At 49.7% G+C, this 15,879-nt stretch overlaps 1 protein-coding gene across 4 annotated transcripts in view; it reads left to right on the top strand.

Annotated features, from left to right (window-relative positions):
* Positions 1 to 15,879, top strand: part of LOC149310306 (dystrobrevin beta) — a 211,288-nt gene that overhangs the window by 148,580 nt on the left and 46,829 nt on the right. For 3 of the 4 annotated variants that reach the window (XM_089528693.1, XM_089528692.1, XM_089528691.1), the window contains 4 exons: positions 1,777 to 1,862; positions 3,021 to 3,134; positions 11,694 to 11,790; positions 15,380 to 15,400. In XM_089528693.1, coding sequence (XP_089384819.1) covers positions 1,777 to 1,862; positions 3,021 to 3,134; positions 11,694 to 11,790; positions 15,380 to 15,400 — 318 coding nt within the window. The remainder of the gene's footprint in view (positions 1 to 1,776; positions 1,863 to 3,020; positions 3,135 to 11,693; positions 11,791 to 15,379; positions 15,401 to 15,879) is intronic. The other variant, XM_089528690.1, reaches the window with a different exon arrangement.

The raw sequence follows: 15,879 nt of genomic DNA, 5'->3' as shown, positions 1-15,879 counted from the left end.
GCTCCTCACAGACCTTGCTGGGCAGAAGGAGACTGAGCACTGCTGCTTTTCCAAAGCAGAAACGTTAGGCAGGCAATGGTGCAGAGACCAGTTCTGAGGCGCAGGCCCACATCCAGTTACTCCCTTTTGCAGCCTCCCAGAGAGACTCCAGAAATGCTGGCAGCTGCATTGGTCTCTCTCTCTTTCTCAATTTCTCTGTCCATCTATCTATAAAATCCATTCATAGCTATTTTGATTTCTACTGGGAGTAGGTTTTGGTAAAGCTAATGAATCTTGTCCAGTCAAGACCAAGCCAGCCCCAAATTTCCTTGAATTACCACAGAGAGAATTTATCACAATAGCAATAGCAATAGCAGGTATAGTTCTATACCATTTGTCAGTGAACTCACCACTCTAAGCCAGTGGTTCTCAACCTTGGGTCCTCCAGGCATTTGAGACTTCGGCACCCAGAATTCCTGATCATTTGGGCAAGCTGGCTGGGACTTCTGGGAGTTGAAGTCCAAAACATTAGGAGAGCCAGAGGTTGAGAACCAATGCAGACAGTTTACAATTTGTAAACCAATTGCCCCCAACAAGCCGGGGACTCATATTACCGACCTGTGAAAGGATGGAAGGCTGAGTCAACCTTGGAGCCCTGCAGGGATCAAACTCACAACCTTGTGGTTGCAGGGCCAGCATTTAACCACTGTGCTACCAGGGCTCCCACAAGACATCACAGAACCCTAGAGATGGAAGTTATCTCAGAGCCATCTAGTACAATTCCCTGCTCAAACACTCCTGAAAGGTGCCCATCCAATCTCTGTTAAAAGATCTCCAAAGGAGGACCATCCACCACTTTCTGAAACAGCTCTCATAATCTCACAGGCAGATAGACTCCATCAAAGAAGCCTGCTTGCCCTGAGTTTTCAAGACCTGAGCAGAGCTGTGCATGACCAGAGGGGTCATGAAGGTCTCTCCTTCAGAAGGGGCCACCTTAATGGTACATATGAATAACAACAACAACAACAAAAACCACCCTCTTCACCAGGCTGTCCTACTGTCCTGGATGGTGGAAGAGGGGGAGAATATGGACAGAGAGGTGCCCGGTGAAAGGAAGGCCTGGGTGCAGCCCTGCCTTCCCACAAGCCAATATCCTTTGCTCCTGAATTGATGCTGATCACCTCTCCCTCTTCACTTAGTTTATTTGTTAAGGGGAAACAATGCTCCCAGCAGTTATGAACCAATTAAATCCGCCCACTCATACTTGATTAACTATTGTGAGAATCAGACCTCTGTATCAGTGAGTCTTAAACGTGGTTAAACTGACACGATATTGACTACCAACACTGAATAGAAAGGACTTGAATTGATGGTGGCATTGACTATCCCACAGAGTACAGGTTAGTGCCTTTCCACACTGACTGTAGTTCATTGAATGATTTTCAGACAGATTTTGGCAGCAAATCACAATGTCAGTTTTGTTACACAGAAAAATTATGGGGAGGACCAACAGGCCCCCAAAAGTGTGTGACCTGCACTCTGCTTTGTGCACCCTTGCCCTGCCACATCAGCTGCCCACCCTCCCAGGGAGGCTCCTGCCCTGGAGGAAGAGGCTCAAGGCGACATTTCCCCAAAATCCTTTGCCCATTGCTCAGGAGCTCTCCAAGATAAGGCTATGCCCCTCTCCCTGTGTGTCTGTGTGTGTGTGTGTGTGTGTGTGTGTGTGTGTGTGTGTGTCTTAACTAGGCATTGTGGTGCCTCCCTATTTGAAATTGTTCCCTTTATTGTCTTTGCCAGCCACGGCCGCCAGCAGACCTAGGGTTCAACTTTGATGCCAACAAGCAACAAAGGCAGCTGATAGCAGAGCTAGAAAACAAGAACAGGTATTATTTATTTATTTATATCCCGTCTTCCTCCTGATACAGGGACTCAGGGCGGCTCAAGATAAGGGGGCTTCTGTTGGGGGTGCAGCAAATGGTCCCCTGATGCAGAGAGCTGCCCCGCTGCCTCCCCAGCAAGAAAGGGGCCCTTCATGCTGTGCTCCAATCTCCCCACTCTCACTGCCCTAGTCCCAGGAATTAGGGATTTGTGGGGTCTTGGTGCTTGGCCTCTTTTTCATTCAGCAGTGGGGCTTCTCTTGGAGCATAGAACCCCTTCTTCCCTGAACCATCACCCATTTCCCACCGCAAGTTGTGCATATGTGCAAACACACACTGTTAATTCTACCTAAGAAGGAACAGACCGAGCAGCTTCCTTCCTCTGTCAGGGCTCCCTTTCATCTGTGTGACCTACCTAGTTCTCCAGGTGTAACAAAGGGACACACTAAACCTGTTGAATGTCTTGTGAATGCAGACTGCCAGGCTGGCAGGCTCCTGTCTGGAGAGGGAAGATGGTCTATCCCCTCCAGTGGGCAGTCTCTCTCCTCCAAAGACTGGCCAGGCCTGGCCCTGCTTGGCTTCCAGAATCAGATGAGGTTGAGTAAGTTTGGGGTGGGTAGATTCCCTGGCCCCCAATTAAACAGAACTACCTCTTTCACTCCTGTACAAATAGATACTCTGTTCTCTGGAAGAGACAGAAACAAAAAAGTCGCAGACAGCTGCCTCGGTCCACTTAGAACCATGTTGTCAGCTCTAATGGGCAGCCAGGGTTTCCAGGCAGGGTGCTTTCCTAGACCTGCCAGGGGGTTCTTAAGATTCCCTCCCTGGGGTCTCCCATATGAGTGCTATCCAGAGCTGGCCCTGCTTAGCTTGCAAAATAGGGCATGTGTTCAGGAATCACTGGTGTCAGCTCTGAGTACAGCTGTAGGTCTTTCCACGGTTGCAGAGAGAAATCTTTCTTAGTCCTACCTGCTGATCCCTCTAGTATTCCCTCCTGGCGATCATCTCTCGAGTGCTAACCAAAGCTGACCCTCATTAACCTTCAAGACCAGGAGAGATGAGTTTTGGTCTGGGTGGTCCAGTGGTTCAGATTTGGGGGACAGGAGATGCTGGACAAATGAAGCATTTGGGAAACCTTCCTTTGTTCCTTCTTTCTTTACGCAGAGAGATCCTGCAAGAGATCCAGCGCCTACGACTGGAGCATGAACAGGCGTCCCAGCCCACGCCAGAGAAAGCCCAGCAGAACCCCACACTCCTGGCGGAGCTCCGGCTCTTGCGGTGAGTGTCCAGCGCAGCCATGGGTCACTTCCAGCAGGGACAGATGAAGGCACCCCCTCTCTAGGTCCCTTGCTGATCAGGGGACCGGAAGGAGGGTATCATTGCACATGTGCCCTGCCTCACTGGGCTTCTCTTTTGGACAATCAATTAGCCATTGTGTGAGTGGAATCTCAGGCAAAAAGGGGCCGGTCCTGGCTCTTCTTATGTATTAGTACTGCCGATAAACAGGAGTAGCAGCTAATACCCCAGAGGACAGGATCAAGATTCAAAATGACCTGAACAGACTAGAAAACTGGGCCAAAGCTAACAAAATGAAATTCAACATGGAGAAATGTAACATACTGCACTTAAGGTGGAACAATGAAATGCACAGATATAGGATTATGAGGGACACCTGGCTGAATGAAACTACGTGTGAAAGGGATCTAGGAGTCCATGTAGACCACAAGTTGAACACGAGTCAACAGTGCGATGCGGCAGCTAAAAAGGCCAATGCAATTTTAGGTTGCATTAATAGAAGTATAGTGTCCAGATCAAGGGAAATCATAGTTCCACTCTATTCTGCTCTGGTCAGGCCCCACCTGGAATATTGTGTCCAGTTCTGGGCCCCACAATTAAAAAAGGACATTGAAAAACTGGAGCGTGTCCAAAGGAGGGTGACTAAAATGGTGAAAGGTCTGGAAACCATGTCCTATGAAGAACAACTTAGGGAGCTGGGGATGTTTAGCCTGGAGAAGAGAAGGTTAAGAGGTGATATGATAGCCATGTTTAAATATCTGAAGGGATGTCACATTGAGGATGGAACAAGCTTGTTTTCTGCTGCTCCAGAGACTAGGACCCGGAACAATGGATGCAAGCTGCAGGAAAAGAGATTCCAGGTCAACATTAGGAGGAACTTCCTGACAGTAAGGGCTGTTCGACAGTGGAGCACACTCCTTTCTCGGAGTGTAGTGGAGTCTACCTCCTTGGAGGTCTTCAAACAGAGGCTGCATGACCATCTGCCGGGGATGCTTTGATTGGGATTTCCTGCATGGCAGAATGGAGTTAAATAATAATAATAATAATAATAATAATAATAATAAGAAGTTTTATTTATAGACCGCTATTCCATGTTGATCATAGCGGTGTACAGTAAAAATTGCAATGACAAATACAAAATACAGGATAAAAATTGCAATACATAAATAAAACTTATAACAACATTCCAAAAATACACATTAAAACCATACATCAAAACCAGGCCAGCTGATACGCTCGATACTGTTGTACATATAGGGGAGAGTCCTGATATCAAGGGACATTGGGGAAGGCTTGCCGAAACAGGAAGGTCTTAAGTCTCTTTTTGAAGAGGTCCAGGGAGGTGGCGGAGCAGAGTTCCTCGGGAAGGGTGTTCCAGGTCCCAGGGGCCGAGATGGAAAAGACCCTTTGTGAGGTTGACACATATCTCGTTATTGGGATCCTGGGATCTTCCCAGATGACCTGAGTGTGCGGGGCGGATTATATGGGGAAACGCAGTCCTCCAAGTACCCTGGGCCCAAGCCATTTAGGGCTTTATAGGTTATAACCAACACCTTGAATTGTGCCCGGAAGCGAACAGGCAGCCAATGGAGATCATGCAGAATCGGTGTTATATGGTCGGCCCTGGAACGTCCAGTGACCAACCTAGCTGAAGCTTCCGAGTTTGGTACAAGGGTTGCCCCATGTAGAGCGCAATACAGAAATCCAACCGAGAGGTTACCAGGGCATGTACCACTGTTTCAAGGTCCTTCCGGCCTAGGTAGGGTCGCAGCTGGCGTATCAGCCGAAGCTGATAGCAGGTGCTTCTGATCGTCGCATCCACCTGAGAAGTCAGCTGGAGCGACGAGTCCAAAAGCACCCTCAGACTGCGGACTGAGTCCTTCAGGTGGAGCGTGACCCCATTCAGGACAGGTGGACAAATTTCAACACTCGGACCGGGAGAGCCTATCGCTAGTACTTCCATTTTCTCTGGATTCAAGCTGAGTTTGTTTTTCCTCATCCAGCCCATTACCGACTCCAAGCAGGCATTTAGAGGAGAGATGCCATCCCTGGTCACTGCATCAGTCGGGGACACAGAGAAGCATATTTGGGTGTCATCAGCGTACTGATAACACCGCGCCCCGTGTCTCCGGATGATCTCTCCCAGCGGTTTCATGTAAATGTTAAATAGCATGGGGGACAGAATGGCTCCTTGAGGGACACCAGATGTAAGGGCCCTCTTATCGGAACGACAGTCCCCCAGCTGCACCATCTGGAATCTACCCGAGAGGTAGGAATGGAACCACTGGAGCGCAGTGCCCCCGATACCCAACACCCTCCGGCGTTCCAGAAGGGTACCATGGTCAATGGCAGGGGTAGGCAACCTTTTTGAGCCGGGGGCCGGGTTGCTGTCCATCAGGCGACTGGGGGGCCGAAGCCGGGGGTGGAGCTTCAACCCTCCGGGGCAGGGCCACGTGCCGGGGGTGGAGCTTCCACCCTCCGGGGCGGGGCCACATGCCGGGGTGGAGCTTCCACCCTCCGGGGCGGGGCTGTGTGCTGGTGGGTGGAGCTTCCACCCTCTAGGGGCGGGGCCGCATGCCGGGGGCGGAGCTTCCACCCTCTGGGGGCCAGGCCTCCCCATCTTTGCTGGCCCCTGACGGGCCCCGTCAGAGACCGGCAAAAAAGCTGGGGGGCCGCCAGCGCTGGAGGGCCCCCTGGAGGGCCCCAGCGACAGCACTGGGCCTCCCAGAGGACCCCTGCCGCCGTCGGAGCCCTCCTGGAGGGCCCCAGAGACGGCAAAGGGCCCCCCAGAGGCCCCCTGCCACCCTCGGAGCCCTCCTGGAGGGCCCCAGAGACAACAAAGGGCCCCCCAGAGGCCCCCTGCCGCCCTCCGAGCCCTCCTGGAAGGCCCCAGAGATGGCAAAGGGCCCCCCAGAGGCCCCCTGCCGCCCTCGGAGCCCTCCTGGAGGGCCCCAGAGACAGCAGCGGGCCTCCTAGATGCCCACCGCTGCTGCTGCCACAGCCGCCCGTCGCGGCTTTTCGCCACTCTGGGCGCCACCATTTTGGGCGAAAAAATGGCGACGCCCATAGCCCCAGAGACCGCTATGGGCGCCGCCATTTTTCGCCCAAAATGGCAGCGCCCAGAGCGGCGAAAAGCCGTGACGGGCGGCCGCGGCGGCGGCAACAGCAGCCAGGGGCCGGTCGCCAGGCCTCCGCGGGCCGCATCCGGCCCGCAGGCCGGAGGTTGCCGACCCCTGGTCAATGGTATTGAAAGCCACTGAGATGTCCAAAAGCACTAACAGGGACACGCTTTCCTTGTCCATGCCCAGATGGAGATCATCGACTATGGTGACCATGGCAGTCTCAACTCCATAGCCCGCCTAGAAGCCGGTTTGAAATGGGTCTAGAAAATCTGTTTCTTCCAAGATCCCTTGAAGCTGGAAAGCAACTGCTCTCTCAATCACCCTCCCTAAAAAAGGCAGCAGCGAAACAGGCCAATAATTATTCCGAATCAGGGGGTCCAGGAAGGGCTTTTTTAGCAGAGGTTTTACTACTGCTGATTTTAAGCTTGATGGAAAACATCCCTCCCTGAAAGATGAATTAATTACACGGCGTAACATAGAAGTGACTGCCGTTCCCCCCGGGCTGCCAACCATGAAGGACAGGGATCGAGAGAGCATGTTGTCTTCCTAGCACTTCGAAGAATCTTGTCCACTTCCTCGGTACTAACAAACTCAAAGTGATCCAGTTTAATGGAGTCCACGGAATCTCTGGAAGCCTCTCTTATAGAATCTGAAGAAATACTGGCGTCGAGATCAGCCCTTAGCCGAGAGATTTTATCCGCGAAGAAGTTGTTAAATTCGTCACAGCAGGCTTTAGATGGTTCTAAAATAGGGTTCGGGGGGCAGTTGTGTCAGCTCCCTCACCACCCTGAACAGCTCTGCTGGGCGCGACTCCGCGGACGCAATACGTGCAACATAGTATGAATGCTTTGCTACACTTATTGCTACTCCGTAAGCCTTCAAAAGAGACTCAAGGAGTGTCTTGTCGGCTAAGTGCTGATGTCTTCGCCAGTTGCCCTCTAGTCGTTGCACGGCCCGCTTCGTTTCCCTGAGATCTTCCGTGTACCAGGGTTGTTTGTTGGAAGCAGGCCGGAAAGGACGCTTGGGAGCGATACTGTGTATAGCCCTGGAGAGATCTCTGTCTCAGATGTTAGTCAGGGCATCAACAGAGTCGCCGTCAGTTCCAACCATATTGCCCTCTAGGGCTTCTCAGAACCTTTTGGGTTCCATCAGCCTTCGAGGGTGGACCATCCTAATAGGTCCTCCACCCCCGGGGGGGCTTAGGGTAGAAGTCTTGATTCGAGCCTCAATCAGGAAGTGGTCCGTCCATGATAGGGCAGAGATATTGAAAACCTCTGCCCACGGAGTATCCATGTCCGTACTAAAGACGACGTCGAAAGTGTTACCAGCACAATGTGTGGGACCTGAAACCAATTGGGACAGGCCCATGGCAGTCATGGTAGCCATGAACTCCCGAGCCGCACCAGTTGGACCATGACTGGCCTCGAAAGGGATGTTGAGGTCCCCCAGGACAAGAAGCCTAGGGGACTCCAACACCAGTTCCGAGACCAGTTGTGTCAGCTCAGCTAGGGAGTCTGTTAGCGCATGGGGGTGGACGGTAGACCAACAGAATCCCCAGTCTGTCCCTGACACTCAGGGTCAGGTAGACACACTCGATGAAGTCAGTTTTACGGACATGGTTCCTATTCAAGGGAAGGGTGTTCTTATGGACCAAGGCAACACCGCCGCCGCCACCCCACCCCCCCCCGCCCACCTAACCTGATCTGGTTCTTAACTGAGTACCCGGCTGGAAGGGCCTGTGCCCACACTGCTTCACTCTTAGGCCCGAGCCAGGTCTCAGGAATGCAAGCCAGGTCACAGTTCTTATCTTGAATGAGATCGTGTATTATGTGGGTCTTATTCCTAACTAACCTGGCATTGCACAGGAGCAGAGACAGGCTTTGTGGTACAGTTGGACTGACCCTCAGTTCTCTTTGGTTAGAAGAGTGGATGGATGGAGAGAAGGGCCTCATACAGACAGGCCAAAATAAAGCTGCTTCGGGTCACTTTGGAGGTATGCTGTTTAAGTGATGCATGCATCCTAAGTGTCTGGAAGCTGTGCCAAAGCTATGTTCCAGTCCTTAGGACTGGAGCGTGGCTTTGGTGTGGCTTCCGGACTCTTAGGGGTCATGCATCATTTAAACAGCATACCTCCAAAGTGACCCAAAGCAGCTTTATTTTGGCCTGTCTGTATGGGGCCCTTGATATTAAGCATCTGTCTCGCCTTCCTTTCCTTTGTAATTCCACTCTCCAACTGGATGGCCCTTGCGGTCTCTTCCAACTCTACAATTCTATGATTCTATGTTGAGAAACTGGAGTGTGTCCAAAGGAGGGCGACTAAAATGGTGAAAGGTCTGGAAACCTTGCCTTATGAGGAAAGACTTAGGGAGTTGGAGATGTTCAGCCTGGAGAAGAGAAGGTTAAGAGGTGATATGAGAGCCCTGTTTAAATATTTGAAGGGGTGTCATATTGAGGAGGGAGCAAGCTTGTTTTCTGCTGCTCCAGAGAACAGGACCCAATGGAGCAATGAATGCAAGCTCCAGGAAAAGAGATTCCAGCTCAACATTAGGAGGAACTTCCTGAGAGTAAGGGCTGTTCGACAGTGGAACAAACTCCTTCCTCGGAGTGAAGTGGAGTCTCCTTCTTTGGAGGTCTTCAAACAGAGGCTGGATGACCATCTGTCAGGGATTCTTTGATTGTGATTTCCTGCATGGCAGAATGGGGTTGAACTGAATGGCCCTTGGGGTCTCTTCCAACTCTACGATTCTATGATTCTAGGAAAATAAAGGGAGCAGAGCCATCTCTTTAACTCGGGGACAAAGAGCAGCCCATGGGCCACATGAAGTCTCCCAGGAGTCTAAATGTTTTCCACCCAGTTTTTAAGAAAGCTTTCTTTCTTGTATCCTGAAACATCCTCTACAGGTTGTGGAGGCCATATTTGCCCTTCCCTGGACCAATTTAGGGCTAGGAGAAGCATTTTTACAAACGGGTGGTAAACAGTGATTTAAAAAGGCCTTTCCTATATAAAATGGGCTACAGGGGCTCAAAACATTTCTGGCAGGGGCCTAATGCCTAGTCTTTCTCCATTGCCCAGCCCTTCTTTAACTCAAGGGCCGGCAATGTCACTTGACCCTGGGCCCATTTTTATGCCCTGGAGGTACTCCATTGACCACATACACTGCAAAGAATTTCAGGAACAAACAAACAAACCTGCTCAGAATTAAAAGATATAGCCGTGTTGGTCTGTAGAATCAGTACATAGAGAGATCTTGTAGCCCCTTTGAGACTAACTTTGAGAAAGACGTGGGCAGCATGAGCTTTCTTAGACTTCAGTCTACTTCCAAGTCCACTTCTGTACTTTTGTAGATTTTATTTGTATTTTATTTATGGATTTATTTCATTTACATCCTGCCTTTCTACTGGCAGCACACTATACAAGGTTAATGTATAGTTAAACTGAGGACCTTTCCACACAGGGCACAGAAGTAGGGTCAGTTCGCATTGGTTGATGCGTATTCGCGTTATAACGCATCATTCATTCACACCCGCGCTCTCTGAATACGCTTTGCTGATGTGTATTCGCGTCATATCGCATCGTTCATTCACACCTGGGCGGCCTTCCGAATCGAGGTTTTGCGAATCGGCCAATGCGTATTCAGGCAAAGTGAGGCAAGTGCAGATTGGGTAACCACACCAGCCCAATACAATGTGTATTGGCCGATGCGCATCAGCAGCTTTGCGCATGTTCTGTGGGGCTCTGAATGGGGCACAACATTTTTAACTTCCGGAGTGAAGAATGAGGTCACTGTTTAGTGCGTAATATCGTGAGAATTGCTGCCTTTAGCCACTTACGAAAGGGGTATGCACCATCTGTATATGTGTGTGTGTGTGTGTATAGTGTATGTGTATGTGTATGTGTATATATATATATATATATATATATATATATATATGCACACACATAAATACATACATACATACTTATATATAAAAATGAGATGCCTTTTTTATGTGTACACACACATTTGTCTGTATGAGTGTTTTATATATATATATATATATACACACACACACACACACACACACACACACACAGATATACACACATATACATATTGTGGTACTGCCAAAAGTGTGAAGCCTTATTTATATGTGTACACACACAGCTGTGTGTGTGTGTGTGTGTGTGTGTGTGTGTGTATACATACATACATATACATATATACACACATGCATATATATATATATACACACACACAAACTGTGGAGCAGCCAAAAGTGTAATGCTGCATGTATATGCTTACACAAACATCTTTGTGTGTGTGTGTGTGTGTGTGTGTGTATATGTACATACACACACACACACACACACACACAAACTGTGGAGCAGCCGAAAAATGTAATGCTGCATGTATATGCTTACACACACATCTTTGTGTGTGTGTGTGTGTGTGTGTGTGTATACACACATATACATTTCCCCCCACACACACACACACACACAAAAGGTTTCTGCTTTATCTCGTCGTTCAGTGGAAAAATGGCTCCCCAGCCCCGGCGGTTGTCCTGAAAGGGGAAAGGGCCAACGGAAGGAGAAGGGGGAAATTCCAGCGCAGCATCATGGGAAATTTGTAACCGGTGGTCTTCAGGAGAACCAGCGGATTGGATGTACACACCAGCCAAAGCAGCAGGGGTTCCGCACTGGCCATCAATACGGATCCCGCCGATCCACTAATTTTGCGGACTCGCAAAACGGAGGAGCCGGCTGCCTTCGGAACCCAGCCGTGAAAACGCATTGGCCAAAGCATATTCACGTTATATCGCATTGGTCAATATGTATTCTGAGCTCACAGGTGTGGAACACCAATGCAATATAACGCGAATACGCATCGGCCAATGCGAACTGACCCTACTTCCGCGCTCAAAAAATCCCTGTGTGGTAAGGTCCAAGCTATCATGCTAAACACCAGTGCATTTTAAAAAGTGTGAAAGCATTTTTAAAGCATAACAATACAGATAAAAACACAGCCTACGCACATCATAAAAGGCTCCCTGCAACCAATTAATAATCCTTTAATGCCTGTTTGAATGAAAGGTGAATGAATGGCTGCTCCCAGAGGCTTCACACCCACTCTCTCTTCTTTTTTTTGGTCCAAAGTTTAATTAAAGTTTAATGAGTGCTGTGCCCTTCATTTTGGCTAAGGCACAGGACAATAATGTCTCATCTTCATCTTCACAACTGCCCTGCAAGGTTGGCCTCTGTTGTTACCATTCATGTTCTGGTGTGAAGATCTGCAGAGGGGCCATGGGTGTGTGTGTGAGAGAGAGAGACTGCAGCTGACCAGTGTGCATGTGTGTGCATGCTCCCTGCTTGGCCTCTTGTGAGGATGCATGGAGCTGACTGCCTAGCAAACTGGTCATTTCTCCCTTTTCTGCCCAGGCAACGGAAGGATGAGCTGGAGCAGCGAATGTCGGCTCTTCAGGAAAGCCGCCGAGAGCTGATGGTGCAGCTGGAAGGGCTCATGAAGCTGCTCAAGGTAGGGCCCACCAGCCCCCACCTGCCCCTCAGCCCCCCACCCGGCTTCTCCTCTCTTTCCTTAATGGTTAGTGTCCTGAATCTGCTTTAGACTGAGTCAGACCAAACCAAACACCCCTTCCAAACTAGGATGGCCAGGAACTGGGCCGTGGTTTTCTCTCACAGAAAGCAAGTGACTTCCTACGGGACTGTATTTCTTTTTATACGTTACTGTTCTGGAAAGACTCACAGTGGTGGTTAAAGGTGATGCCGATGGCCCAGGTTGAAACATGGCTGTTTGGCCAAAGCTTGTCCTTGGTGGGTCAGCTTTGGCAGATGGCTGGTCACTGCCTGGAGTGGCCATCTGCTCCAGCCCCCTTGAACACGTTTGGCCAGAGAACATGTTCTCTTCCATACTTGGGTGTAGTTCCAGCCCTCTGGAAGACTTCTTTCAGTGTCAGACACTGGCACATCGTGTTTCTGTAGCATAAGGTTTGTTGCTGATATACGAGGCAGCAGATGGCACACAGTAGAGAAGCATCCCAACCCTTCGGCTGATAGAGTCCAGTATCCCCTCATTGCTAGTGGGAGAACTGGGCCCCTAATCCACAAATTCCTACCCACACTCTCCCTGGCCAGTGATCAGATCCATTCCCCATCACTGACTAAATGGGGCCCCTTAGACTGGGGTCCACATTCCCCTCAGGAAAGGCCAATGGAAGAGGACTCCCAAGGGTTGCATAGGGCAGAAGCAAACAAGTAATATCAAGTAATACCAGTGTGACCCATCTCCCCCCACCTCTGCTATGGGAATTGTGCAAATAGTTGCTGAAAGAAGAGGTTCTTTCCCCACTCCCTCCCCAGCCTTGCACTGCCAAGCTAAAGCAAGAGGCACCAAATAAAGACCCAAAATACAGATCAACTGCCTTTCTGTCTGAATGGACAGCTGTTCATATCTGGCCATGATGGCACCCGAGGAGTCCCAGGGCCCAGCCCACTATGGCATGCTTATGTGGGGAGGGCACCCCCTCCCCTCCCCTCCTTTGCCTCTTTCTCCCAAGAAGGAGGCTTTACGCCATTGCTGTTATCGTTATAACCCTCACTGGGGGCTTCTCCTAACTTCTGGGATAGAATTGTAGAATGAATCAAAAGGTTGCTTGGAGGCATGGCTACTGGTAGCTCCCATGCCATGGGGATGACCAGTCTGCTATGGGTTTGAGTCCAGATTTTAACGGAGCACTGAGACAATTCGGGGGAGAGAGGTTACTTTCCTCACTCTGGCCCAGGTTCAGCCAGCAGCCTTTCCAGTTCAGGGACGGTGGGTAGTGGCAGCAGTAGACCCAGGCAGCATTATAATGGGGACTTTGTCTAGCTATCGTCCGATTTCTCTTCTCCCCTTTCTTTCTAAGGTTTTGGAACGGGTTGTTTATTCGCGCTGTCTTGAGTTTCTCGAAACCAACTCCATCCTTGATCCCTATCAGTCTGGTTTCCACCCAAGGCATTCCACAGAGACAGCTCTCACAAAGATCTCGAATGACCTTTTACAGGCCAAGGCTAATGGCCTTTACTCTGTTCTCATCCTTCTCGATTTGTCTGCAGCCTTCGACACTGTTGATCACTGTCTCCTAACTGACATACTCTCTGACCTTGGGTTCTCAGACGCCGTTCTTGACTGGTTTAGATCTTACTTGTCTTGCAGGGGGTCAGACTTCTTCTCCTGTTCCCTTATCTGTTGGAGTTCCCCAGGGCTCTGTTCTGGGTCCCCTTCTGTTTTCTCTCTACACACTGTCCTTAGGAAAACTCATTAGCTCTTTTGGCTTTTCCTACCATCTCTATGCCGATGACACCCAGCTGTATCTTTCCGCCCCTGACCTTTCTCCAAGGCTTGAACAGCAAGTCTCGTCTTGCCTTACAGCTGTCTCACAGTGGATGCGCCATCAGCGTTTGAAGCTCAACATGTCCAAGACGGAGCTTCTTGTCTTTCCTCCTAAGCCCACCCTTCAACACTCCTTTTCTGTCTCTGTGGACAACATTTCCATTCAACCAGTCCAGCAAGCCCACAGTCTTGGTTTTATCTTTGACTCTTCTCTGTCGTGGATCCCTCAGATCCAGACCACAGCCAAGGCTTGTAGATTCTTTTTGTACAATATTGCCAAAATCCGACCATATCTCTCCGCCTCTACTGCCAAGATCCTGGTCCATGCCCTAGTGATCTCACGACTGGATTACTGTAACGTCCTCCTGGCTGGGCTTCCTCTTTCTCACCTCCGTCCTTTAATCTCTGTCCAGCATTCAGCTGCACGCATTATCACTTCCACCCACCGCTCTGACCACATCTCTCCTGTCTTGGCATCCCTTCACTGGCTCCCTCTCCCTTTCCGCATTCAGTACAAGCTCCTGCTGTCGACATTCAAAGCCCTCCATGGACTGGCCCCTCCTTACTTATCAGACCTTCTTTCTCCTCACCTTCCCACCAGGGCCCTCCGTTCTAGTAGTCAAGGTCTGCTGTCTCAGCCCAGGATTTCCTCTGCCCCATCTTGGATTCGCCCCTTTTCACTCGCTGCCCCTCATTCCTGGAACCTTCTTCCCCTGCAAGCAAGAGCCATCACTTCTTTAACCAGCTTCAAAATGGAGTTGAAGACCATTCTGTTCAGGGCAGCGTTCCCAGGCATTGCATAATTGTCACTTGCTATTTGATGTTCTTTTCTTCCCTGTTTTATTGAATCATTTCCTGTATTGCTATATATTTTATATGTATTATCCTACTAGAGATGCCCCCTCCCCACCCCCACTCCCTTTGTGTCGTGTCTTTTTAGATTGTAAGCCTGAGGGCAGGGATCCGTCCAATTAAAAAGATTGTATGTACAGCGCTGTGTAAATTTACAGCGCTTTATAAATAAAGGTTAATAATAATAATAATAATAATAATAATGACTAAGCGGATCCATGGAGAAGAAAGCCCACCAGGCAGGGGCCCTGGCTCAGCAGCAGAGCTTGAAGGCCAAAGACTTCCAGGTCCAGTCCTCGCCATCTGCAGATGGCCTGAGAAAGACCCTCCCTCTCTCTTTTTGAACCCTGGAGAGGGCATCGTGGCTGCCATTGTTGACACGCAGGGCTAGGCAGTTTAAAGCCCTTTCCTCTGCTCCTATTAATGGCTAATGGGCACAAGGGAGGTTGGTCAGTTGACTGATTGATTGATTGTCACAAGGGAGGTGATAGACAGACAGCAAAAGAGATGGATGAGACACCTTCCTGTACCAGAGGCTGCTCATACACTGATTGTGAAGTGAGAGTGCTGGACCCGCTGGGTCTCCAGGTTGATCCAATTTGGGCCTCTCCTGCTCTTTTATTTTTAAACAAGACCTATGCTCATCTTGTGGCCTTAGCAAGGAACCCCAAACCGTCCTTGGTCTGACCCAGAGTAAGGCATCAGCAGCTCCTTCCTTCCTCTTGAATCCTCCTTTCTTTCCATCCTTGTTCACCAGCAGACTCTCATCCTCCCATTGAGTACTTTTGTGTCTATATGTCTGTGTTTTCTTTCAAGATAATTATTAACTGTCCACATTCTCGCTCTTCTCTCTCTCATGCCTTCTCATTGTCAACATTTATAGGAAGAGGAACAAAAGCAGGCAGTAAGTTGATGTCCCCAACACACACTCTCTCTGTGTCTCTTTCTCTCCTTTTAAACTCTGATTTTGCATGAAGAGACGGTGTGTTCACATGTTTCCCTCTCCTGATGGGACTGGATGCAAACAAGCCATGCAACGTAGTGTCACTTTATGGTTTTCCCTAAAGCACAGGTGGGCAAAGGAGGGGGCTGTTCCCCCCAGGGCTGTTTTTGTAACCCTTGACCCTTCTGGATTCCCCAGAGTATCTTGTTTCAGCCCCTCCAAAAGTGACTTGCCTCCATGAGTGGTAATTGGCTTTCTATACAGGTTCCTGTTTAATATTTTAAAAAAGCAAATTTTCAAAGCCAAAAGTTGCATTCTTTGAGCCCCCAAATCTGGAGCATTTTTGGACATCTGTGTCTCTGGGAAGCTCCTGGGGTAGAAATTAGGTCCCCAGATCCACTGCATCTGCCCACCCTTGCTCTAGAGGAGGCTCTTTCTTT

The sequence above is a fragment of the Sceloporus occidentalis genome, unplaced genomic scaffold, assembly GCF_023333645.1.
Source record: "Sceloporus occidentalis isolate IW3139 unplaced genomic scaffold, rSceOcc1.0.p SCAF_6, whole genome shotgun sequence".
NCBI classification, from domain to species: Eukaryota; Metazoa; Chordata; class Lepidosauria; order Squamata; family Phrynosomatidae; genus Sceloporus; species Sceloporus occidentalis.
Note: the sequence above shows the minus strand (reverse complement) of the source record. Positions and strands in the feature narration are given on the sequence as shown.